General features: G+C 40.4%; 1 protein-coding gene and 1 long non-coding RNA gene across 5 annotated transcripts in view; one reads left to right on the plus strand and one right to left on the minus strand.

Annotated features, from left to right (window-relative positions):
* Positions 1 to 24,635, plus strand: part of LOC111269116 (octopamine receptor beta-2R) — a 31,170-nt gene extending 6,535 nt beyond the window's left edge. Inside the window, exons 1-3 of one of the 4 annotated variants that reach the window (XR_015314476.1) lie at positions 4,335 to 4,678; positions 11,913 to 11,978; positions 12,361 to 12,630. Coding sequence is in view for 1 of the 4 variants with exons in the window: in XM_022848491.2 (XP_022704226.1) it covers positions 20,197 to 21,657 (1,461 nt within the window). In the remaining 3 variants the exon portion in view is untranslated. Of the gene's footprint in view, positions 1 to 4,334; positions 4,679 to 11,900; positions 11,979 to 12,360; positions 12,631 to 20,130 lie in introns of those variants that run through there. The other 3 variants (XR_015314475.1, XR_002685593.2, XM_022848491.2) reach the window with 3 other exon arrangements.
* On the minus strand, positions 569 to 3,353 carry LOC111269118 (uncharacterized). The gene is made up of 3 exons (XR_002685594.2): positions 2,904 to 3,353; positions 2,091 to 2,239; positions 569 to 1,290 (listed from the first exon to the last, which is right to left on the minus strand). It is a non-coding gene; the product is annotated as an uncharacterized LOC111269118 (long non-coding RNA).
* Positions 24,636 to 25,992: the final 1,357 nt, after the last annotated feature.

Raw genomic sequence — 25,992 nt, forward strand, 5'->3', positions numbered from 1 at the left:
ACTTTCTAAGTAGAATTGTGTATTCTACTGGTGATGACTCGTAAACTAATTTGCTTTTTGTACTACCAGTTATATTGCATTGTACGGTTGTTTCGGTTAGGGTTTGTTTCGTGTGCTGCCATTTAGCTTGACGACTGTGTATCGATATTGCGAGTTATCGTCATGTCGAAGCGCTCTTATCTGCGCTGTCTGGCCGCCATTGCCCTTCACCCCCTAGCGTTAACGAATACGAATTTTCAAAAGGGTCTTATTTTTGTTAGTGCCTTCGTTGTTGCGACTTGCGTATGCGTAGAAAGGACATTGATCTAATTAGAAGGCTGCATTTTCTTCGAAACGTTTACGCATTGTGTTCGTTATTACAACGATACACCTTTCTTCCTTTTGTACCGTGTCCTGTGGACAGAGAAACATATACACACACACACATAATAGATTCGATAAAATTGTCTGATTAGAACTAGAATGATATATTTGTTGCGCGATATAACTATATATTTAGAAACTCGGAGCAGAGTATGATGGCAGTAAGAGTCGAAGATGCCTAAGCTACCTAAACAGGCCATTCAGGTGTTTGGTTTATTGCCAGTTTTATTTGCTAATTTAATATCGCAAGAGATTCTGGGTCATTTAAGAGATTGCTTCGCTCGTGCAAACTCTATTCGTGCCTGTCAAATAGCTTTTTGTGGCCTATTGAATAGATTCATAACGGCTCATAGAACTACAGTGAAGAAGTCCTTCTATGCACTTTTAGTCCCAGGAACGTCTCGCTGGCTGGCTGGCTGGCTGGCGTATACACATATTTAAGCCAAAATTATGATCGTTTCAGGAATGAAGTCTCCAACTGGCATTTTTTTTTTAAGATGACAGTCATTACGACCGGTGGTGGTAAAAGACTGGTGGATATCGAACGCGCTGAACTTAAGCGACCTCGAATCAAAGTGAAGTTTACTCGACCATAGTTCGAAGCCGATCATCGCAGCACAAGTAGATAAGATGGGTACCTTGATAGTTTTAGCTTTCGACACGTTTTGACAACGCAATGCAACAATACGAAAATGATTTTAGGTGAATTATCTTTGAGCGGAGCCTTTTCACGCTGGAAAAGCCTTTTCTCCGGCGGCTTGTCAATAGAAAGGTTCGTCTAATAAGTCGTCGTAGTGAAATTTTCGTTTAGACGTCTCGAGTATATATTATGTATCTGAAATACAAGCAGTGCGAGATCTGTTTGAACTGTATCTCTGACGTGGCTGCTGTACAACGATACGATGCATAACCAGAACGACCGCGAAGCTGAAACGACGCAGACGGGATAAAATCGCTCCATTGAATAACATGTTGAATAACATGTATATTGAAACATAATTTCAAGGCCATAGAAATAATGCGAACATTGATCAGGGGGAGTCATAAACAACAATCACCTAGAGGGAAGTGCCGAATAGACTCTTTCGATTAAAATGACCAAGTATTCAATCAATTTTCCTTGATTTGGTTAGCAGCTCACTACTATTCTGACCTGTTCATCAGAAATATCTGTGCGAAATTCCATTTCCAGTGTATGTATGTATATATATGTGTATATATACAATTGTATATATATAAATAAGAATAATATACGGGCATATATGCTGTCCGGGCTACTATAAATTTTGTGCTGTTTACGCTCAAAAATCGGCGTTCAGTCTGGAAATACCGACGCGAAGGATGCCCCTCGAGGTGGTCGATCAGCATCTACGAATAAAAGTTGAATAACATATTCATGACATCACTCAACGTCTACCAATTGAACAGTAGTAACTTTCAAACAACTAAATAATTCGACGAGGGTTGGCTTAACTGAAAAGTTCGATCGATATTTTTTGTACCGTACGGATTTACAGAAAATAATTTACTCGATTATGTTTCCATTGGAGAACCGTAACGGAATTTAAGCCCCTTTTTAATATGGATCATACAATATGTAGCAACAAAGAGGGTAGCGTGCAAATAAAAAAAGACCGACGTCAAAAAAAAAGTGATGCTAAGAGTTTGGTGGGATTACGTGTATTATACTGTCTGGCAAAGCAATTGTTTCGGACAAGAACACGTACCTTTTAGCTATCGGGCAAAAATGCATGCAAACGCTTCTGGTATCCGCCGTGTAGTTAGTACCTTCTCCGCCACTCACAGAAATCCCTTAATTGTTCAGTTTCAAGGAAGGGACGCAAAAACCACGTGGTAATTTTTTGCCCGGAAGATTCTAGAAAAAAGGCGAAAGATCATCGAACAAAATGTCCTACTATTTACATTAGCTATACTATTGTAGGCTATGTAGGATATTTGTTTCAATGTATCTGTTATACGCGAAAAACGAATCGTACCTACGCTTCTTAAAATGCAATTTTTGTATAAACGATTTAGATTGAAGTCTTTCTTGAAGTCTATTGAACGATTCGATATGTCTCCCGAATTCACGAACGTACGTTTTGAAGGCGGCATTTGAAGTAATCATAAAAATAGTGCTTTAAAATTATGGTAAGGCTTTTTCAGTTTTTCTACAAAGCTAATGCGGTACGTCTAGCTCAGATGGAAAGCCTTCGTAAATCTTGGTGTTAGTTACTAGTACTAGTTTCAAACTTCCATCTAGTGATTAAATTTTGACTAACTTGCACTAACATAAATCATCTTTAAAAAGAAAGGAACTTTCCCTAGCTTGATTTGACATGGTCTTTCTATACTACCCAAGCTTTTTCAAAAGGAAAATCACAAAACAAAGGAAAAGGCGCTAGCCAACGTTATGGGCATAAGGCTCCAGTAACAGGCTATGCTAGCGTGAACTATTATAAGCCCAACAGATAAGTCCTCGCCGCCACTAAATAATGGAAAATTTTGGAACTATTTCTGCAAGTTGAAATTCAACTTACCGCTTGGCTCGTTAGAGAACATAGGGTATCGAATGATATTTTATGTGACGAGCTCGATCCATCTATTTCAAACGCACATTCTTCTTTGTTAGATTGTAAGTATGCTACAAGTATCCCATAATAGGGAAAACAAAGCATTAGTGTAGTGCAAAAGCTAGGAGTTTGTCTGCCCGCCTGATTGTCACAAGGCAAGCTTCAGGGTCTTCTTCTGCTTCCCTAAGTCGCCGATAGGTGGTAAAAGTTGCCAACGAGAAAGTGTCATCGAATTGGCCGAAGCAAACCATCGTGGGCCAAGATCTGGGCGGTCATTTCTTGTTCATTGTATTCATCTCGCAGGCTGAACTGTCAAACGAGCAGGATGGGCTAAGGCGACTGAGTAGAATTTTCCGTCATTTACCAAGTGTTTGTGTTTTAACTATTCATAATTTGTGCGAATTCGGAACGTTGTTTTTATGGATCCGACTAAATCAACATATAGACTATTTATAGCATGCCAACCCCCAAAAAGTGCCTTTTTTGAGCCTGTGAACAAAAACAGTTAGAAACATTATCTTCTATAAACATATGATTAAGTGAGCGTAACAATGGTCCAAGTTTTAGGGATTGCTGACGGAAGTGTCTGTAATTAATATAACTGCGTTGTATGTTAAAAATACCTGGGTAGCGTAAGTAATAGTCCTAGTTCTGCCGACTAAGAAGCAGATTGACTGGTACAATGGGCGTGCGACGGTTAAGTTTTCATACAATAGCCTCAAAGTTGTGACATCTGCAATATCGGTTAGTTACTTTTTGGCAGCTTGTCAAATTCCAAGCCCTTATTTACCTAATAGTGTCGATCAGATATTAGCATTGCTTATGTGTATTTGTGTGTGTGTGTGTGTGTGTGTGTGTGTATATATATATATAACAGGTTTTCTCAAGCTTGCAGTTCGCCGTTAGCCATTTTCAGATAAACATGAGCATTTCTAGAGGAGTCCTGGGAATTGCTTGAGATTAACTTCGGAAACGAGTGATCTAAGCTACCGAACAACTGTAAATAAGTTTATTTTTGTCTACTGAAATAAGTCTTTGCTTAGCTATTGAAACATACGCGCTCAATGGAGCGTGTCAGATACAAACGTTATTATACAGTGGCTGATATTGACTGTGGTATCGTTGAGGCTTATATGTCCCCTGGTGGCGTCGTGAGTTTTTCATGGCATCTAGTCCTTTGGTGAACGTCCACTGGGAACATATTGCAAATTATATGCAAGCAAAGTGGTTTAGTGCGAGTACGTTGTGCGTGTACGCGTTATCAAATCTAGTAAACAATGAAGCAGCCAGCAAACAGACGAGTACTACCGTACTGTAATTATTCGTGTGACAAGCGAAAAGAATATATATATGGTCCCACGCTTAAAAATGTTCCTCTAGGTACACACGGATTTTTGTCCTTTCTATCTGAATTAGCGTTCATCAAGAGCGTTTCGAGTTGTTTCGTTCGAGCAAAATAGCGTCGTTCAATGATAGTCAAAATAGGAACTTATCTAATGAGATACTTACGGACAGCGGGAATACGCCCTGGCTGTATGTTGTCGGGGGACAATACAGTGATCTCAGTTAAATGAACTTCTCTGGAAACGTAAATGTATCTTTGCTAACATAGCCATTCTCTCTTGAAACAGCGTGAAAAGCCTATCGGACTCGGCGCAAGTTTACTTACTAATTTGAGCCGTTCATTTTGTTGTTGTTACGTGTCACGCCAGTAGATAACAACTGGTAGCATCAATGTATAGGTTAGTAGAATTTCACTATGAACATCAAATAAAGTTAGAGAAGAAATGGTAGTTCGAAGTTTGCGTACACAGTATCCCAGTATCGCTACATATCAGCTTGTTACTTCGACAATATATGATCATCAAGACATATCGCGACCGTTCGGTAGAACACCGTCTTCCATTTGACTAGCGCTTGCTTTTTTTTTTTTCTTTCGAATAGAGTGCAAGTGCTGAGTATAACATATCTTCTGAACTTAACGTAACGACGTACAGCGCAAGGCTGATGGCGATTTATTGAATCAAAAGCGTCGCGTTTATTGTTTACCCCAAGAGGGACTTACTTGTCGCATGGGTATTAACAAATAAAAACATGTTTAAATGTCGTTGAATAATGAAAATAGTTATTTGCATATGCTAAAAACACTTGTCGATAGGCAAGCCGGCCTTTTCTACAGATGTTCAAAGATAGCAGAGTATAAAAAAGAAAAAAGTACGAAGTATAGGGCCAAGGCCGTACGATGCCAACCAACGATTCAGTTGTCTCGATGAAACAAAACGCGCTGAACCCTGACAACGAGTCTTTACTCTTTTATAATAAACATACATCCAAATCACTACCGAGTCGATCTGTGAACAAAGCTGTTATCTCTATCGATAACCATAGACACCTAATATGAATAATTAGACGCCGGTTTCAATACGCATGAAGGGAATCAGTATCGGACCGGTTATCTATCTAATCTGCCACATGCCGAGTGGCAAGCCCGCAGCGATAAGCATCACGGCTGATTATCAAGCTATTGTTCTAACCAATATACTCGGAACTAACTGTGTTAAAAAAGGTATTCGGGAATCATCAATATGTTAAGCGCTTAGGTCGACGGTATGCTGCGAAAAAATAAAAACATTGGGCTGATCAATCCCATACTTGGCAAAGTCGCACATACACACATATATAAATACAGCCGAACACCTCTCAGAATGTACATAAATTAACGATATATACATCTCCGACCTACAGCGTCGATGTGCTAACGGAATATCAGCTTCATTTGCAATATTGTAGAAGATCTTTTCAAAACGTCAAGAACTTAACTCGAGGTAGGAAAAGGAATGTTTTCATATGTATTTTCTACAGCTCCCCACTAGCGTATCTCGCCATCTAGATGGGGCTTATTTATTCTATGAAGGATCAACAACTAAATGTCTACGCGAGTGAATTATTTCAGCAAACGATTGCTTTGAACATTTTTTTTCTCCATGAGAAGCGGGTAAGCCGTTAAGACAAAGTGGCAAGGGTGCGTCTTTTACTGTATAGTGAGTTATCCAATACGGCTAGACTATACTATAGGAACGCATTACGTAAAGCGATGTACTTCAAATACCATCGTAACCTGGCAAAGGCAATTTCCAACGTAGCTCGCTGGCAGGCTCTGTTATGCCTGTTAACAAGCTCATATGTAATGTCTTGTTAACGCATTCGTAACTCTCTGTATACAATTTTGTTTGCACCCTGAATACAAACATCCCGTCGTAGCATCCAATAGCTGTAAAGTGCTTTCTCGTATAAGTCCTATTGGACCTATACGTTTCGTGCACGCTTTGGCCTTCTGAAATAGGTTATCATTTATAGCATTCCATGTACAGCACGTAGTTATTGTATATCTAAATCTTCGAGCAACCGCGTGACGAAGAACTTTCAGTCTCGCTGAATCCGGCCTTGACTTCGCTCAGAAAAGATCGGGAGTTGAGGAGCCACGCAGAGAACACTTGACGCGCTCCTAAGATTTAAGGGCACTTGATCATTTGAACACTAGCTTGCTTATATTATTTGAATTTTGTTCTATTGAAATCAGCGTCTAGTATCTTCACATGCCTTTATAGTTGAATTATTATGTGACCCAAAATCTTACCTCTCCAGAGTGGACAAGCATCTGCCAAGAATTGGGCTACAAAGATTTCGTCTGCCCCGCAATCTCCTAGGAAGTGTCAGCGGATCGAATTGCTATTGCATATCTAGAAAACTGACTTTATAAAACTTGTCATTTTGCCTAACAAAAAAATTGTCGACTGTTTGCCCATTTTCTTCCATAGCCCGCGTATCTACAAAAAAAACTTGCCTAAACTTCTATCAGCTGCCGTAGCGGGCCTATTATTATAGTAAGGCGAGGGCATAAATGCCTGCCGGAAGCTCAGCCCATATATTTTTCGGCTTGCTAATACCAACGGTCTACCCACAAAAATCGGCGGCTTAACAGATACAGGCACAACTTGTTGAACATTGTCCTTGCCGAGTGCGTCTAACAACATCCCCCTCTGGCGAATGCGCGCGGAGCACTGCATCGATCAGCTGAGAGCAGATGAATAAATAGTAAAACAGGCCAGAAAAACAAGAAGCCAGCAATGCATAGTGCTCCTACTCCCCAAAAACAGCCCAACAACAACGTGTACAGAAAAATTATAGATGGAAAAAAGTGTCGACCAATGCTTATTCGTTCGCAATACATAACGCAGGCAGAAGCGAGTAAGACAAAAGAAAATGCAAACTGCCAAAACGTTGAGATGCGTGCTATAGACATAGAGACGATACTAGGTGTACGAAGCGGTATCTTGACTATTCTTAGTATAGGCTAGTATTGTCGCTAATTGCTGGATAGATTTAACATTTTGCTTTACGCAAGAAGAGCCGAAGACTTGATTGATCGCTGACAACTTCATCTTTCCAAAATAGAAGATTCAGCAGTCTGACGAGGCAGTCGATACGTTAGAAAAACAAGTTTTAACGCTAATTATAATTTAGAGCAAATCCTTTTCAATGCGATAGACGTCGAAGTTACTGCGGCCGCCACTTCATTAATTTATGCGGAATGGTTCGTTCGTTATAATGATACGTCCGTATCGAAGGAGATAAGGCAATTACTGATAATTATGAAACATCATTTAAAGGGAGAACACAGTAATGGTCATGTCTGCTGTACAATTCTTTGAGCTTCATTAAAACGTATCTTTCTCCATGAGCTCGAAAACCCATTGTTAGGCTTCGTCTTGAACTGGTAGATTAGATCTGAATATTGCACAATAGGATCAGAAAACTGGTACAGCCTTAACCCGGGGACAGTTATACTGAATATTTTTGGTTCTATGCGCATGTGTGTCAATTATTTTTTACTCAGCAGGTAGAAACCATATCTAAGCGGGTCCGATAATCTATACATGGCTACAATAGAAAACTGGTCATTTTGTATAACGTATTATCTATGACAGTCATTACCAGCGATGATTAGTTTCTCACGAATTCATTCCTGGTATAAACGACGAGTGCAAGAAAAACGTGTCCCCCTTATGTAATAGCAAGGGTCGCCGCATTGGCCATGTGCAAATGGCCCCAAAGGGATATATCTTCCAATTATCCCTACACCCCTATTTCCGATGTGAATGTCTAAAACAACACTGTGGCACCCCCATCTAATCCAAATCTTTATGTGCAATGAAAGCAGTACTTTGACGATTTTGGAACACAATATCGCCACATAATGTATATAATACACTAATTTGTTATTATTATTAATTAATATACAATTTAAGCCAACTCAAACTGGTCCGTCATTGTTCCATTATTTATTTATTGCTCTAGACATTTTGGTCACATTACGATATAAGGTAACCGAAAAAAAGCGCTCTGAACTCGTACATTTGTCTTTTGTTTTCATCTCATTATCGTTGCGCAGTGGGTGCCGTTTACTCAGCATGCACGGATAACCTATTATGTTATTTCGGCTTTTTTTTTTCAAACCTAGCACGAAACCTGAAATTTCATACAAATTCTGGCGACTTTAATTAATCTATCGTATTTTTGACCGTGCCTTCCATGGCCTTCTCCTATTTGACAATCGATTTATTGATTCTTTCTCGCCATAAATGTACAGTTCTGCTGTTGAGGAACTAGGGATCCTCCGCACCGTCAAACTTTTTTTTTTGTCCTTTTTTTTTAAAACCTGATTTTATTTGTCAGCAATTGGAAGAGACGATTATCTGTCTGAGCGATGTCCCAGTGTTTAGGTCCTTGTCAGTCCCGCTTACCTTCCTCAGTTATCCTCTTTTATATTGACGTGGGGATCTCGGTTTCGTCACCGGTGACAATTAGGTGTAGAAATTTGTTAATGCGGCTGCATGATGTTTGGTGTCTGGCTACATGTTGAAGGGCAATCAGAAACCGTGTGTGTCTGTGGTGTTCGTAAGGCATTCAAACGAATATTTTTTAATAAATTCCATCGATCCAAATATTGTTATATGGCTACAGTTTAATTTGTAGTGTATTTCACCATTTGTCTGCAGGTCGTCTTTTTTCAACAATGCCTTCAACCAATGACCTTCATCGACCTCAGTAGACCGACCGGGCCAGACTACATCCTCCAAAATGCCATATTCAAATTAGCAGAGCAGTCCTCCCAGTTCTAAAGGCCTTGTTGTACACGACCTAGGTATTTCATGCTACTTTCCCATAGAAACGAAATAGAGTCAATGTTATTAAAGTGCACTTTTTTTCATTTATAAATGTTTATAAGGGTTGCTTTATTGTACAATGAAATCATAATGGACATCCGTAAGTAGAAGCGTCTAAAATATATAAGTAAACAAGTAAAACGAAGAAAGCAAACGGGAAGTACCCAATACTGTGCTATATGAAACGGAATTATTGTAAAATACTTCATCCTGTTAACGTCTTTACAATGAATGGCAAGATGGGCTAAGAAGCATCGATGGTCCGTGAGCCAGCACTCGGCCAGTATCGAATCTCTGTAGCATTCTTAGATCTCGCTGAAATATTTAACACATTGAAGCACCGAGCTAGATATCAAGTTATATTAAGCAATACTTGAAGGGCCGCTTGTCCCTAATCGAGACGAACTAATCAATCGCTTGATGGGTATGTACTTGAAATAAAGTGGGTTTAAATCAGCACACTGCTTACGTGAGCACCAAGGCTGTTCCATGCCGTTGAAGCATCTAAGTCGAATTATCTGAAACGGATCTGTCAAAGCTACTTGTATCACGTAAGCTGCATCCCTTACAGTTATGTATGATAATTATATATACAGTGCTAAAAACAGGCTCACGAAAAGCTAGACATCGAATTTGCTAGTTGATTTATAGGTTCAGATCGCACTCTGATAATCGGAATGATATTGACAACAGTTAGGATTACAAAGTTTATATATGAAAATGTACAGCTGTGTTTCAGAGCTTCTCAGAAACTTTGCGTCGTGCACGTACGCAGTGAATCTAAATCTACTGCTTCCATTTATACGTCTCCATTCCTCGCTGGCCACTGTAGGTGGCAGATAGAATGCGGGTCCACTATCTACGTATGTCTGGTAGTAAAGGCGCAATACGTTAGTCCTTCAGAGAGGCGTTCAAAGCTTTTCGACAAATAGAAGGAAGGGTCTTTGTCATCAGGTTCAATGGGCGGTTTCGGCTTGATGAGTGTAATCCCGGCACCAACATCAGGCTCCATGGCAACCAGACCTCGGAGACTTACTCTTTGCCGGGTGACTGGTTCCATGCAAAGCACTCGATGCAATCATTAAACTGAAACATTTTATCGCAAAATAATGACTCGCAGTTGGCATCGCCTTTTAAGGTCGTTCTGTTAGGCTTTCTGGCAGCGAACGTTCCACTAACGTTGTGGTGAGACTAAGGCATATGAACGACTTAACACGCGGCAGACGTGTTCTACTAACACGAAAGAAGGATGGAAGGTTTAAATTTCATGACGCGTGATTTGTTTCCTTGTTGTCGGTGACTTGGGTCAAAACTATAGGGCCACTAGGACAAACGATAACGATTTTTACTGAGTTCAAGAGGGTCACCGACTAATAAATGTTTGCTCATGCTATGGGATGTAAGGCCTACTTAGCAAAGTAAAAATAAAAAAAAGAGAAGACAAATAGGCGTTCGAGCGACTCTCACATGTTTCTAAACTCAGTGTTGCAGTCATAACATGAATAGGTATGACTTTTTGCAGTCGAAAGTAACTGGCATTTGCAGCGAGAAGCGCAAAGCTATTTCAAATAGGTACCTTTGTCGATTGAAATCATTACATATAATTATAAGGTCCTGTTCGGTAATCCCCGAATCCCTGCTTTGTCCAAGAACGGGTTATTCGGAGGATTTTTTTAAAAGCGCTGGCCGATAAACTTTTAAATATGCTATCCATTCGCCATGTTCAAAACATCTATACGGCATTGCCCTGGATCAGCTACGTTTTAAATAATGCGTAGTTTCCGCACCAAGTAATCTCAAATAGATGGTTGCATCCTGTCATCTAAACGTGCAGGATGAAATAATTGCCCTGAATAGTTATGCCTTTAACGTAGCGTAGTTATAATCGATGGTCCAGCGTCGATCGTCGACGATAACCAAGTAGCTCGACGGTCGTAATTGACAAATCATTGATTTAGTTATCTTTCCAAACGTTTCGAACTTCGTGGCCAGCCTCATCTTAAGAAACCAGCCATATTATATACACGTACGGTCATGATAATAATATCACGTAAACGGAATATCATATCGATCAAATTGTGTCTTTACCGGAGGATGTTTCGTTTTCATGTAATGCACCCTTGTGCCTTATGAAAATGCCACCCATTACAGGGCGATGCGTGATAAATCTGGCGTAGAACGATAATACCGAACGAGATCTGTGATTATATACGCGTGCCAGAACATGCAGACGCACTAGTCTACCACTGGTAAAGGCGCTAATGCTATATTGAGACTTGGGAACTTCTGTGCGCATCAGTCGCTTGCCAACTTCATGCTCGAAGTAGGCGGGTAATAATTTGAAATGAAGACTTATTCGGAATGAGAAGAAGATCTCACATTATATACTGAACGCTCAAGCGCATATTATAAGAGACGATGTATGCATCGTTTACCTGGTACGTTTAACTGACTAGGTGTCGACACTCGCTGCTTGGTTAACTAGTTTAATTAGGTATAATGTTCCGGACCGATTTCTATTAAGTAAGAGTTTTTACAAATGAGGTGCTGGACACTGTAGTAACAATAACTTCTATAGTGTTTGCTCCAATTTCAAAAAAGCTAAGCGTTCTTCGGATTATATTGGATAAATATCAAAGTATGCGAGGCTGTTAAAAGTTACTGCGTGCCCGCTTAGGTCCGGTGCCAAGAACTGAGGCGTTACCCTGTCTAATAGAGATACATTCAGGATGTTTAGATTTTTTTTCAGGAAATCGGGACGTGTGATAAATGTGGCAGATGGCGTATGTTCATGCTTGCACTTGCAATACTTCAGGTTCGTAGAGCCTTCCATTCTCTTCAGAGTATCGAAAAAGAACGATGGTACAATCTGGCGGCTTGTTGTCGTAGCGACTTTAAATCTAATTGCTAATCAACTTACTGTCATTTTTGAAGTTGGGCGAGTGTGCTCGAAGCCCTTCGTAACCATTTCGTTAGCAAAGGCAACATTTCATAAATGATTGACGGAAATTATGCCTTAGGTTGTAAAGGTTGCAAGGAAAATAAACAAACGGGCAATAAGAACAAAAGCACATCGGTTGAATTAGGTGTGCATTGCAACATAAGAGAGACGTTTCCACAGCTTATTATATTTTGCCAAACCAGGAAACTAGGGTGCTTATTAACCTTTGCTTTTTTTTTTTTCGAATTCTCGCTAGATACTCTATATACGCGATTGGGTAGCTGCCGTGTTTATCTGGCGGCGAAGAAGAAACAATCGATGAGAATGTCTCTTCAAAAGAAAACCTTACAGATCATAAAAACTCATACAGACACCACAGGAGGCAAGCTATTGCAGCAGTGAAACCCTAGATTAAATCTACTGAATTATAAATGACCTCCTGATCCGCCGCGCGCAATAATTAAACTACTATTAGATGTTCTATTTTGTGTCTTTCTTATTTAAATTTATTGAAAACGAATTTTGAGCCTTTCCTATGGTGATAGGATTGTCTGTTTTTTTTTGCATATTTGAGTGAGGGGAAATTATTGCTTACTGAACCTGCAAATGTTTTTTTGTGATTTGGGGTGCAATGTAGTCTGGATTTGATTTGCATACAGGAATCTGTTCGTATTTTGCATAGCAATTTTTAAAACGTCTTTTTCCCTTAGTCGGTTCGCTCATTACATAGAATTCAGGTGTTATATAAATTATTTTTTAGGTTTAAACGATAGTAACTATCCATATAGATCATTTTTGGAATGTTCGAGTGAGCGGCTTTCGTAACAGGGACTGGCAGGAGAAATTCGGCCTCTTGACTTTAAACAAAACCGTAGACAAGACAATACCTATAAAGTAGATCTCTGATAAAACTAATCCTTAGTTTAATTTGAATTGCTACGAACGAGATGATTATTATGTGTATAATTGAAAAATAAAGTGAAACGGCAAAATGACTTGGCCTGGCAACGTATATCTGAAGGGCTTCGACACGACTCGTTCAATCTGGGCTTCTATAGTCCTACGTTCATAATTCAGCAAGCTATCAGCATAGAAGCGTGTATTGGAAAAATATAGATCCCGCTAGCCGTTTTCTGGCCCACAAACATACATCGACACGAGACTCGTACATATATATATCTAAGGCATCGGCACACAAAGGTATTAAGATGTGAAACTAAAAATGATTCGTCATTCAACAAATATTTTTCTAGAATTCTCAGATTAACATAGAAACTTTCACAAACTAAGATATCAAGAAGTTCCTACCTAAAATTTTGGTCAGGAACCACTTCCGTACGAAAACAGATTTTTTCATTGAAGGTGAGCCTTCGCAATTTACAAGAGTGCAATGCTGCGCGGTCAAGCGGAATAATACCAGAAAAATCGAGTTGACCTTGCAGGTCACTCACAAACGAGGTAAGCCTAAGGCCGGCCTGTTTCGCTATGGCTCTCTGTCGTGGAATTAGGCAGCCGTTATGCTACCATTTCGCTCGCTCTGTTTCTGACCTTCGCGCCTGAAACCAACAGGTCAGTCACAGTAGCGCGCATGACCTAGGTGTTAATCAGAGGACGTAGGTATTCAATCCGCGTTTTTACTGTCATCCAATAGATACTCGGAAAGAATCACACAGACAGCGAACGTACGTAGGCCCACCACGTGAGGATAAAATAGTATCGTCACGCACAACCTCTAGGAAAAGGAAGATTTTAAAAAACTTAAGTGGCATGCTTGGCGTTTATATGCACCCAATTTACGCGTAATAGGTTGGAGCTACTTTCGAATTTTTCTCTATTGTAGATTTTAACCTATGGTGGCTAATTTACATAGTGCATATAAGCCATCAAGGCCTACCTCATAAATTACCTAAGGCTGTCGCAATACGCCATTACTCTGCCATTGACACCATCTGCTAGACGCCCCTTTTATATAATTTCTGCCCCTCCAGCACTAGCTACTCTGCAGTATACTCCGGGGGTCTGCAGTCGTTTAATTGGCGTAGGTTATCGCAGCACTTTCTATTTTGCTCATAAGGTAGCACAAAAGCCTTCGGTAGATCCATCACGAGACGTGCTGTCGAAGTTGGTGATGCCTTCTAGCAAATACGGGCGCAAATCGCTTTTAAGGACAACAGCTCAACTGAACCGCTATTCTACCGCTCTACTATCACCTTACTAGTTGTTAATTAACAAGTAAATGCAGCAAAAACGCATCAAAAGTGGGTTAGTATGTTAGTTGTTTATGTCTTTTTGTTGCTAATGATGTCTCGTAGTGAATGTTTTGTTGTCCGAAATGGAAGGAAAGACTTCAAATCGGTGTCATGCAAGCCAATAACATGATCTATTAATGAACAATGCCCCAAAAAATTAATAGAATACGGCTTATAGAGCCACAGCTTCTCAACCAGTGCCTGAGAAATTTTCGATTATTTCCTTCCTAATTGCCCGAAGCACTTGCACGCAAAGACGTTCAACGGAAATGTTCGCGTATGATGAATACCAGGTTAAAATTAACCCAGTAATGTCACAAAGCCGTCTCATAGGTTAGTAGAAGTAGTTAGAATAATTATATACTATATTAAGTCATAGCTTTCTGTTGAGTGTGGTATTTATTCGTCTAGAACGGAGGCGGTAGGACTAGGCGGGGCAGGTATTCGGAAACTTCCTGACGGATGCCTTAGCATCATCGGTAGACGTTTCCAATTAAACAATGTAAGCCAAGTTCGAAAAAGGCATTAGTTCGCTAATGGGTGCGGAAGGATATTAAGCTTGTATGATGACGGGCGCCCCCCGCCTGGAGGAGGGAGCAGTATTCTATTTTACGTCAGTGCGGTAAGCCGCAAAGTTAGGCCGCGAACTTCTGCCCTTTCTAGATTGGCATCTGTCGGCTAACAGACAAAGTAGAACAAGACTGTCCACATCTCAGCACTATTTCGAAACGTCTGCAGTTTCACCCCGGCGTTCCTGCGAGAGTTGTGACCGAAAACGCTTTCTGTGTTAAAAGAAAAAAATAGATAAATAAATAAATGAAACCTATTAGGAGAACATACGTATATCAATAACCTCTCAAAATAGAAGTGTTTCTTAAATCAGGTATAGGAGGTGAATATGTGGGTTCTGGGCAAACTTGCGTGGTCATTTTATGTACGTTTGCATTCAGTTCTTCCCATTCAAAGCATTTAGATCGATGTGACGGTAGACAATTGACAATTCTAATTGCTGACAGCTACATTTGGGCATCTTCTAGTTGCTGGCTTGCTTGACTGTGCAATGACGATTAACATATTATCATATCGTCCATTCCGAGACCAACCATTGCTACACACGGACAAGAGAAGGTAATTAGAGGTGTCCAATTTTCCTCGAATCATTCTAGCTAAACGTAGTTCGATAGATAATTCTAATGATCCTCCTCATCAGGTACGCGCTAATCGCAGACTTTCCAAAATGGTTAACATACAGGTCGAACTAGTTGAAGGAACAAGGAAATAGTTGAACAGAATGAACACGGTACTTGGTCCCGCTCATTCTCTATATATACACATATTATACGGAGTTTTACATCCTATGAGATTTCCTTGTTTCACAGGCAACATCACTACCAGAATATCTATTTGCCAGAATATCTAGTGTAGATACTTGCCCGGACAAGACCTATGAGACTTCGATGCAATTAATTTTGCTTTTTTTACAAGCGGTCCACGACACTTGTTCCACATACTGTGAAAACGTAACAGCGTAAAATAATTCTACCAGCAATAACTTCTATTCAATGACGGCGCAGAATGTTTTTAAAGTTCGATTCGTTAAGTTGAGTGCGCCCAGCATGGCATTTTTTCAATACAACAAACAACACGTGAACAACAAAAGCATATGTTGCTTTTCGTCAACAACCTCTATGGCTCGGAATAAGGCTGGATTCACTTCGCTCTGTATTTACTATTCTAACATAATCTATATATTATTCTGCAACAGGCAAAATCATCATAAAGTAAAACTGCTGGTTGGTTACTCCTCTGATTGGAAGAACACGGTTCCCATAAACAGAGTAAGTGAAAATAACTTCTAACATAACAACGGAACTGCTTTCCTTCCTTATACTGTTGACGTATTCTCAGAGGGCGATTGATGTAAGATATCGTATATTACATCATAATCTGAACTGTACAGTCGCACATCGAAGAAAAACGATTAAAAAATTGTTTCTGTCTCGATACTTTAAAGTGAAAGCTCAGTGGTATTTGATGGCAGCGGTTGTCGACTCGAAAACGACCATAGGAAAAACCCAGTTTCCAATTGGTCTTTTGCTGTATTTCCACACCCCGCTCGAACATTCTCACCTATCGTCTGCGGTGAACACTTTAGCCGAACGTCAAAGGGGAAAACGCAATGTTGTTCCTGTCGTTATGTGAGACGTCGGCAGCCTCCGACGGGTATCTGAACTGTGGGGAAGAAAAAATGGTTTTTGCCTAGAAAAACAAATGTTCACGTAGTACTCCTCATGTCCAAGACGCATTGTTAATCGCGTTTCGAGATCAGACGCTTGCTTCTTCAGAAGTTATTCTAGTATACTACGCGCTACACGGAGGCCTAATATACATCGAAAACTTACGTTGTTTGAAACAAAATGGATCTTTTGGACCAGCTTGCCATTGTACGCAAATATCAACACACTCGTCTATAGTCAGCATTTAACAACATCATGTTACTATAACACGATTATGCATAGACAGTGATATAATTTTTCGGGATGATTTCATACCCTGTTTGGTCACATTAGGCATGTCGAGTCAATGTTTCCATGATGGCCATGTGTGTCTGCTAGACTTGAGGTGCGGTGATCTATGGTTCGAATCCCAGCGTGGACTACACTTCGTTCTGTTCTGGTAGCTAGCCGTCTGACGCAACGCGTATCGAATGTAAAACTCGAAATATTTAGGTAAGGTATCCCGCTTCAGATTGCGTACGTTAATTATCTCAGTGCTTTTCGTAAACAAGTTATAGACAAATAGGACAAATCGTTTAACCTATGTATGCAGTCATTTCGGTTTTCACTATTCCAAATCGTACAGACGCTACGAATGCGTCCGTATGGCCAAAACTCAGTGAAATGAGGAACGTAATCATTTGTTAAAATGCGTATCTGCTGGGGAACTTGATTGGAGCCAATGTCGATTTCTATGTATTGCATCTACCTGTGATGATTGTATGATTATGTACCGATGGTTACTCGTCACTGATGCGCCCTTAGAAAAATGTGAACAGAAGCATAAACAGTCTCAGTTTTTTTTTGGAATATAATAATGACAGATTACAACTGCTGAGAAATGAATACCGCTATGTCAATTCGTACGGGTCATAATTGCTTACCCATAGTAAAACCTTTTAAGAACAGCGGTCTCCGAAATGACGGAGAGGGTATCCAGAGCTATTGCTGACCAATGTTTGTTTCAAAAGCAGGTACAGACCTTCGAACCATCACAGGTTCTAGAGTGGCCTCTATATATTGCCGTAGGTATTTCAATGCGCCTGTATTCATTCGTCGAAATAATGTTTTATATATGTTTTACAAGCTCATGCCAAATGAGGGCTAACACATGAGGATTTCGACACCGAAATCGAACTCGTAACGACAAACCCCATTATCCACCCCCCAATCGTTACGGCTTTAGTAGGGTGCGTTACGTTCTCAACCCATAGCCATAATCGACACTGCCTGACGAATAGTTTATTTTCGAAAACTATTTTCGTGAAAAAATGCTACTTCATATTCAGTACGTAACATTTATAAAACATTCTATCACTAATAAGGTCACCTACCGAGTAAGCTGGATGTTCACACACTTTTTTGGTAGACATTTCCTGAGAAGGATCTGCAATATTCAGGGATCAGCCGTACGATCGAATCTAATTAGAATTGTATTCGTTGTGAGCAACTAAGGACTAAGGCGTCCTTCCCGTTAAGTTGCGTTATTTAACGTTGTAAAATTCGAACAAAAAATATATGCTAAGCAGTAGCAATATTTGATTGAAATAGAAACAGATCTCTTTACGCCACGAAAAGGTCACAATACTCTGCAGTCCGATGTTGGCTGGATACTCCTAACAAAAAGTAGATAACAAAAATGATGTATAAAATCTGTACTGCACAAAAATAATCCTAGTGCAGATTCATTAAGCGATCATAAGCTGTACCTTCGTCTCGAGGTAACAGGCTCTCGTTATTGCTAGCGTGCTAGCTTTATATATAAATATATAGAAATTATTATTATTATTTCCTGAAGCATAGTTGTTCAGTATCGATATAAAGATTGTCCGTCTAGCCCAATGGATATGAGTACATAATAATAATAAGGTAGAATAAGGTAAGTAGTATGTCATAGCTAGCAGTCTAGGCAGAACTGCGAATCTTACCAATGCGACAGTCAAAATGACTAGCCACTGTTCTATTAATCAATTGCATAGACCTATGAGTTGAGAATAGCATACTGCTTACGAATATCTACGCCAGGACAGCACTAGGACCTCCCGCATACACCGGTGTCACCTGTAATGTCAACATGGCTTCACTGGGCGGCCACTGGCCCTACGCAACAAAGATATCCAGAGGCCGGCTTATATGAACTAGCCGTGTGTGAGACTCTCATATGAAAAATTTAGCTTCGTTGCTGAGTCCGATTTAACGAAATGAAGACAGTCCGAGGCTCGAACGCTGTCGTATAGAGACGAATCGTTGTCCTTGGCCGCCTTAACAGGCCACCAACATAACGAAGGTGTCACAGTCCATATATTACGCCGTTTACACCGCACCCAGTCTGTCTGGGTCAATGATTTATCTATTTCAGCTATCGGCAACAATAGCAATTTTAGCCCGACCACTAGCAGTGGCTACAGCGGTATCATCGCGCACCGACGATATCGATTGGGCAAATCGCTTGCCTTATTCGTGTGCTAGATTATGAACTCAAGTAAAAATAGGTCTGATTAATTAGATAGCATCGTATATTGCTGTACTAATTGTTCGAGCTATTTATTACATCTAGTTACTTCTGATATAAATACATTAGAAACTGATCTGCAAGAGGGCCTGCTGTCCGGTAAACGACGAAGACGAAAAACAGGCGCTATGTATATACTATAGATCCTAGCTTGTGGGTTCAGGCCACAGATTAATAAACAGAAAGCGCATCCGCAAGGGTACATAGGTAGGGGGGTGAAAAATTAGTCCTCCTCCTCCTGTGATTCTGCTACCCAGTTGAACGTTTAAGAATGTAGCGAAAATTATTACAAATATTGCAAAATTAATCTTCTTTGAAAGCCTTCTCAAACGTGGATGCTATTTTGATATATATATATATATATATATATAGATATTTCATATAGCTCAGTAAATTACTTCGATACTAATTAGATAATCATTTTTAACATCCTGTCTATATATTATATAGACAAACTAGTACTGCAAGGTAAAAAGCTGACTTGATTTACACACGCTATTCAAAAATGGGATGTGTGTTTCTAAAGAAAAATTCAATTAAGCAGCACTAAAAAACTCACATAACGGAAATGTACTAAAAGTAAAAAAATAACGACGAAGTTGGCTGGGACCACTGGTAGCAGAACGCTAACGGGTACGATGAGATTGATTATCGTGAGTCTGGATGTAATATCAGTGAATCAAATTAATAGGTTAACAACAAAACAGGCGCGTGACGAAGTGCATTGGTCCATCTAAAATTAAAACGAGTCAAGCTAAATGCTCTATTGATAGTTTCTGTTACGTTGATATCCGTGATGGCTTTTTAAAAATATTTCCATGAATTTTTGCCATCCAATATCTTTCACTAAAAATGTTTTTATGAAAAAGATAAACAATTTGTTTGTTTTTGTTTTTTGAGTGCAGGTGAACTTGAAGTACATGTGCTAGAAACAGTCATCTAACACGAACTGCGTGCCTTGTCATTTCTCTGTTTGTGGATGCTTTCAGTTCAAACGACTCTTTCGATATCATGTGGTGGTGGCCTTTGTGTCCCGTTTAGACGTCGACTGCGGGATGCCTGACGTACCTTATTCGACCCTTTCTACAACACTTTCCGCTGGCCCCACCCCACTACTGCTGCTATTAACGATGTTACCCGAGCATTTTGCCGATCGCCTTCCGGCAATCATCCTCGTCCAGGCTGACAGCACATTGCCGTCGGTGTTCAAAGCGTACTCCGTCAAGGGTATTGATGACGGCGACCTGAACTCGAGTGAGCCTTGTGATCTCAACTCATCTTCATCCGTTGCCTTCGAACATCTGCAACTGAACAACTGTACGCTGGTTCGAGGTAACGGTGATATCGAAGATCCAAACTTCGCTGAGGTGCGAATGATACTTTATCAATGGCTTGTAGTGATTTCTTCTTTAGGAATGCTGGCTTCGGTGTTTATCAACCTGCTGGTGCTCTTCTCTGCGCGATATATTAGGAAAATTACACCAACAGTGTTCTTCTCTTTGAGTTTGGTAGCGGCAAACGCCTATGCCGTTATTACGTGCACCGGATCAATGGCCGTCAACAGTTTTTTGCCTGTCGTCTACGAGTGGTCCCCAAATATCTGTTGGGCACTTCTTCTCGAAGTGTTTCGCATGACAGGTTTAACCTCGTCAGCGCTTCATCTTCTGGCATTAGCTATAAATCATTATGTCGGCATCCTTCGGCCGCTTCATTATGCATCGACAATTACCCGCCGCCGACTGACGTTAGTCATTGTTGCTCTGTGGGTGATACCGTTCGTCACATACGCACTCATCATACTCAATCACCCCGAAAATGACTTTCGGCATTTACATTGCAACTACGAATTTATGACCCATCTACCGTATCGGGTCACTGTTTCATCGTTGTTCTTTGCGCCACTCGTCATAATGACTATTCTATATATCCACATATTCATAACCGTTAAACGCAATCACAACAGCTTTCTTATGGGGCAGAAAAATCAGGTGGGTGGAAACCAGCTGCATATAAAACGTAATGTCAAGGCGGTAATCACGACATTGCTCATTCTCGGTACGTACCTGATTGGTTATATGCCCGCCATCGTGTTTTACGCACTCACCTGCGACGAATGTCCGTGTCCACTTAACTCACTGGATGTCCGGACACGAACGGGATTTGGCATTGCGACCAATTCCCTTATCTTTGTCAAGTGCCTCTGCGACCCGATCATTTATACGGTCCGTATGCCTGAGGTTCGTAGCGGCCTACGACGCATGTGGCTGACCGGATGCTGGTCAAAGTATCTGCCAACCGCCGCCATCGATACCGATCGGAAACGAACGATGACATCGTTACGCAGCGATACCATTCCACTGAATAGGAGGAGTCTGCAAGATCACCGAGAACGCAGGCAACTCTTTGCCAACTCAGATCATGGTCATCTACACAACTCACCACAAACTGGGCACAAGCATCTTTGCGCACGCACCTCATTACATTCGCCAGATCAGGCGGTTACGGCGCTCGCGTGACTGCCAGGAGGATCCGTCGCCAGGGCGTACTTCCTCCGCCGAATGATTCAGGACGCTGCCTGTGTATCCGCAGGTGTAGCAGCGTCCTGACGTTCGGTCTAATCAGGTAATAATCACCATCGTTACCAGACATTGGACCACACGTTAGTAATCTAATCCTTTGTTTCCTATAGGATGCATAAGGCTCAATAGGAGTTCATGTGGCGAGCCAAGAAGCGACTTGCAGATCACGGTGAAGGAACGAAGATTGGTCAAACACATTTGCGCTTAGAACTTCAGTACCATTGAAAATACGAAAAATGAGACCCCTAGTGATAGAAGACTGAATAGCGCATAAAGGTAAGCCTGCGTTAGCATGTTTGCGCAAGTTACTACCGAATGTTCCGTTTCCGGATCCATAGAAATCCGGCAAACCTCGATAATGGCGAAGTCATTCTCGTTCAGCGTGACGCCGACTATGTGATATATAGATAAGACGACAAATCGTATAGTACACATTCAAGATTATCTGAGATTAGCAATGGTAATGAATTTATTTATTGGACGCCATCTTAGTAAATTGGAGTGATTGTTGTGCGCGTCAGCAACACGGAAATGCATCAATGCAAACTGCACATTTAACAACGAACAACGTAATGATACAACAAAGGCTTTGTTAACAGAATTTAACAAAATAAAGGTAAAATAGAAACTTTTTAAATAGCAATACTTTGTTGCTGTCGACTGTCAACCAATCCATTTTGATCATGGATAAGACGCTGTGCTTACAGAAATTCTATTGAAATCATATGGTTGAGAGTACTGTAATTATTGTCATCATCATTTGTGAATATGGCTCACGGAACAGATGCTGCCAGTATATAAATTCAAAATACGTAGACGTATGCCTGTACGTATAGTTTTAAAGCTTGCTAATGATAACTCAAATCCTAGCTAAAATCTCGAGCCACCTAAGACCTCCACAAGTTAAACGATTTAAGATCAGATGGAGTCGTTCATACACACAAATCCATATACAAGACCAGAGCCGATTTAGAAAAAATAACAAGAAGTATTACGTTCGGACAATTGTTTAAGTGTCGGGCCAACGCCGGTACGTATGGTGTCGAAGAGAAAAAAAAGTCTGTGGAGAAGGTCCACTTAACGATGGTCGTGGTATGATACAGGCCTTAGTGGCCATGACGTACGTTCACTGCATGCATGAAATTTTTCTGCAGATGTAACCTGTTCCATAGAACAAAAAAAGGTCGCAGCGACTGGTTGAATGAGATTGTAGACGACACACTTTGCAGGCGGGCAGACGGCCGGTCGTCACTAGTAGCTTAAGAACTTCTCTTGGTACCAAGACTGCTTGTATAAGATGAAACGGAACCGCTCTGTTTATGTAAGTATTATCCGCAAAACGTATCGTCTTCGTAGTCATCGTTGTCGCATTGTATCACATAGATACAAGACAGGACGGAAGGTATTAGAAAAGCGTTGCGGTCTTTGTATATAGCCTAATAGGTCGACACTTGTCCGCTTAGTCCGAATAGTAATAATGCGGCACCAGGATGGGCACGAAACGTTTTCTAGTTCAATTACTTTCAGTATGTTCTGTGGCAGGAATGAATCAACCAGTTCGAATGAAATTTAAGTCAATGTCGAATACATTGGTTACCTCTATGGGAGCGTTTTTGTTTGAGGTTTTCGACAACTGATCGGACACGCTTATCAGAAGTTCAGCAGCATCAGTAACACTCTTAGCAGCACAAACAAATAGCCTAACAGGGATTGCAGCGATGTCACATGTCGGCTAAGATGGCGAGTACGTGTAGCAGTATGAACATCTCAAGGACCAATTCGAAAAAAGCACAAGAAAACAATTAAGTCATCGACACGGATAGATAAGGGGGAAAAAAAAAGAAAACTCAACATCTAGAGAAAGCAAAGACAAAATGATACTCTTGCGTCACCGTCGACGCGGAGTCAACGAAAGCTATGGCTCAAGCAGGAACTCCGAATTATACAATAGCATTGGTCACATTTCGGCTTCAAAACGACTGAGACAGTTATCAAGCGTTAGCAGTAAAAAATATAAAATAGATATTTAGAGGAAGATGCTAAAAGAACACTTGCAGAAGTTAAATTCTTGGAATACGTCATTACTAGCAACCGTCAATGCTAAATAGTAGTCTGAATGCGAAATAATCCGATCGTACATGAATTACAAGCGTTCAGCTCAGGGAGTATATGGTCTTAATCATTTTATTCGAACCGCTTAAAAAGATGTCCACTATTCCGAATTTCGAAATAACGCCTGTTACCGACAGTCACGTGTGGCATAGTACAACCAAATCCAGCAGTTAAATCGGTCTGTCGTCTTTAACAACGGTACATGTGTATGGCATTTGATATATAGTAGAATACGTACTTATAATTTGAGCCGCTTTGATTAGCTTTTTATGATTAGTCTTACCTGTCAACGATGATGTCCTGATGCGAAAAAGTGACAGTAATGCACACGTACCGTTACTACTAATTATTCAAACTTTGTGACTCTGGTCCAGGGCGAAAGATCTTCTCAAATCGAAGACAAGGCAGAGCACCGTGTACGTTTAAAGCTGCGACGCTCGGTGCTAATGTTAGTACCTTTTCCATCAGAAGAAGATTATGGTCAGAACGAGTAATAACAATAAACATAATAGTAATACTGAAGTTAGTGAATAAGTGATAAAACCTAATTAATACTAGGGTAATCCTTTGCCAGTTGTGGTAGATAACACATTTTCTTGGATGCCACACAATTATTATTTATAAAAAATATTAAAAAAATAATAACACTAACAAGTAATAATAGTAGTGAAGATAACAACTACGAGACAATACTATGTGTTTAATTTATAGCCGATTCTGAGTGTAACAACTTTGTATTTGTACTGTATATATAAATATGAAAACGTTGCCAACAAATAAAGAACCATAATAATAATAATAATGATAATAAAGAAATAAATTACGAATCATACTATTCTTGTCAGAAATGCGTCTTTCTTTAGGAATAGGTGTTTCTTAAAAATTTAGATTTGCACTTGATTGTTTAAGTAAGCGGGAACTATTTTTGCCAACCAGTCTGGACTACCCCTTGACAAATACAATGAGAGAGAGAGAGACATAAGTGATATTCTAGATGTGTATAACAAACAATAGTATCGTAATTTTATTGTTCAGACTACCTGGTGATTACGCGAACTTTATTTATTTACATTTGCTAATAGGGGTCAAAACCTAAAAGGACAGCGACGCAATATCCTAATATCAGAAAGAGTATATAAAACCATCCATAGCACATAGGTTACACGAACCTTGTTGAGTTTACAAAACCAAGTTGAAACATTTGTTAAATATCCTAAAAATGGCATTGGGTGGCGGCAAGCGACATGATGTCGATAATAATTTTCTTCGCATTTGAAGCACCTACATGTATCGTCAGGCTCATGGAGACCTGGCAATTATGCAGACCTTACGACGGAATTTATACACGGCTAGAAGACTGATGACCTGTTTACTTACCTTGTTTTGTCCTTCTCTGCTCGTTTGTCGTTCCTCATCTAACTTGAAGCAAAGAGACCCCTATCAATCTCCACAATCTTATGCTCCTTGTTTTCAGTCTTTTGGTGCTCGAAGCGGCAATGTAGGTTCGCGAATAGCAGTAACGAGTCGGTTACAGGATACACAAGACGATCTTAGGTATAACCCTAGTGCTTTTTTGAGGAAGAAAACTTTGAAGTGATTTAATTATTCGAGGTCGTTTACTGTGAAATCTCTCTGTTCATACATTGCAACTCGAGGTCGAACAAACTCAGAACAGTTGCGAAAGGCAAGCGATGAGGTGACTTAATTGCCGATGCGGCCAACCTGCTTTCTTGCGTACTTCGGTGACAAGCGCGATGAACCTAATGCAGTTCTCTGACAAGAACAACGCCAAGTACGAATACCGAACCGGGATGTCAGTGTCCGCTGTCTTGCCTCCTCTGAAATTTAGCGCCTGCATCTTGGTCAAGTTTATGGTTAGTCTTAAATCTGTGATTGCCGTATGGATCCGGGTTAGAGTTTGCTACACTTGGAACTTTCTCGCCCCGCATATAAGCCGTCTGCCTACAACACGGCCTCGGCTTATTTTTTCGGCTAATTTATTTTGTCAGAGAGGTCTTCAGCAATATAGTGAGAGAAAGTGGACTTAGGTTGCCTGTTTTACCCTGATCATATGTCTGTACAAAAGGCGGAAATTCGGCCACTGCGTCGTCGACGATTATTCTGTCCTTTTGTAGAATCACAGCGGGAAGATTAAGCACC

The sequence above is a fragment of the Varroa jacobsoni genome, unplaced genomic scaffold (genome assembly GCF_002532875.2).
Source record: "Varroa jacobsoni isolate VJ856 unplaced genomic scaffold, vjacob_1.0 scaffold_1356, whole genome shotgun sequence".
In the NCBI taxonomy this organism is placed as follows: Eukaryota; Metazoa; Arthropoda; class Arachnida; order Mesostigmata; family Varroidae; genus Varroa; species Varroa jacobsoni.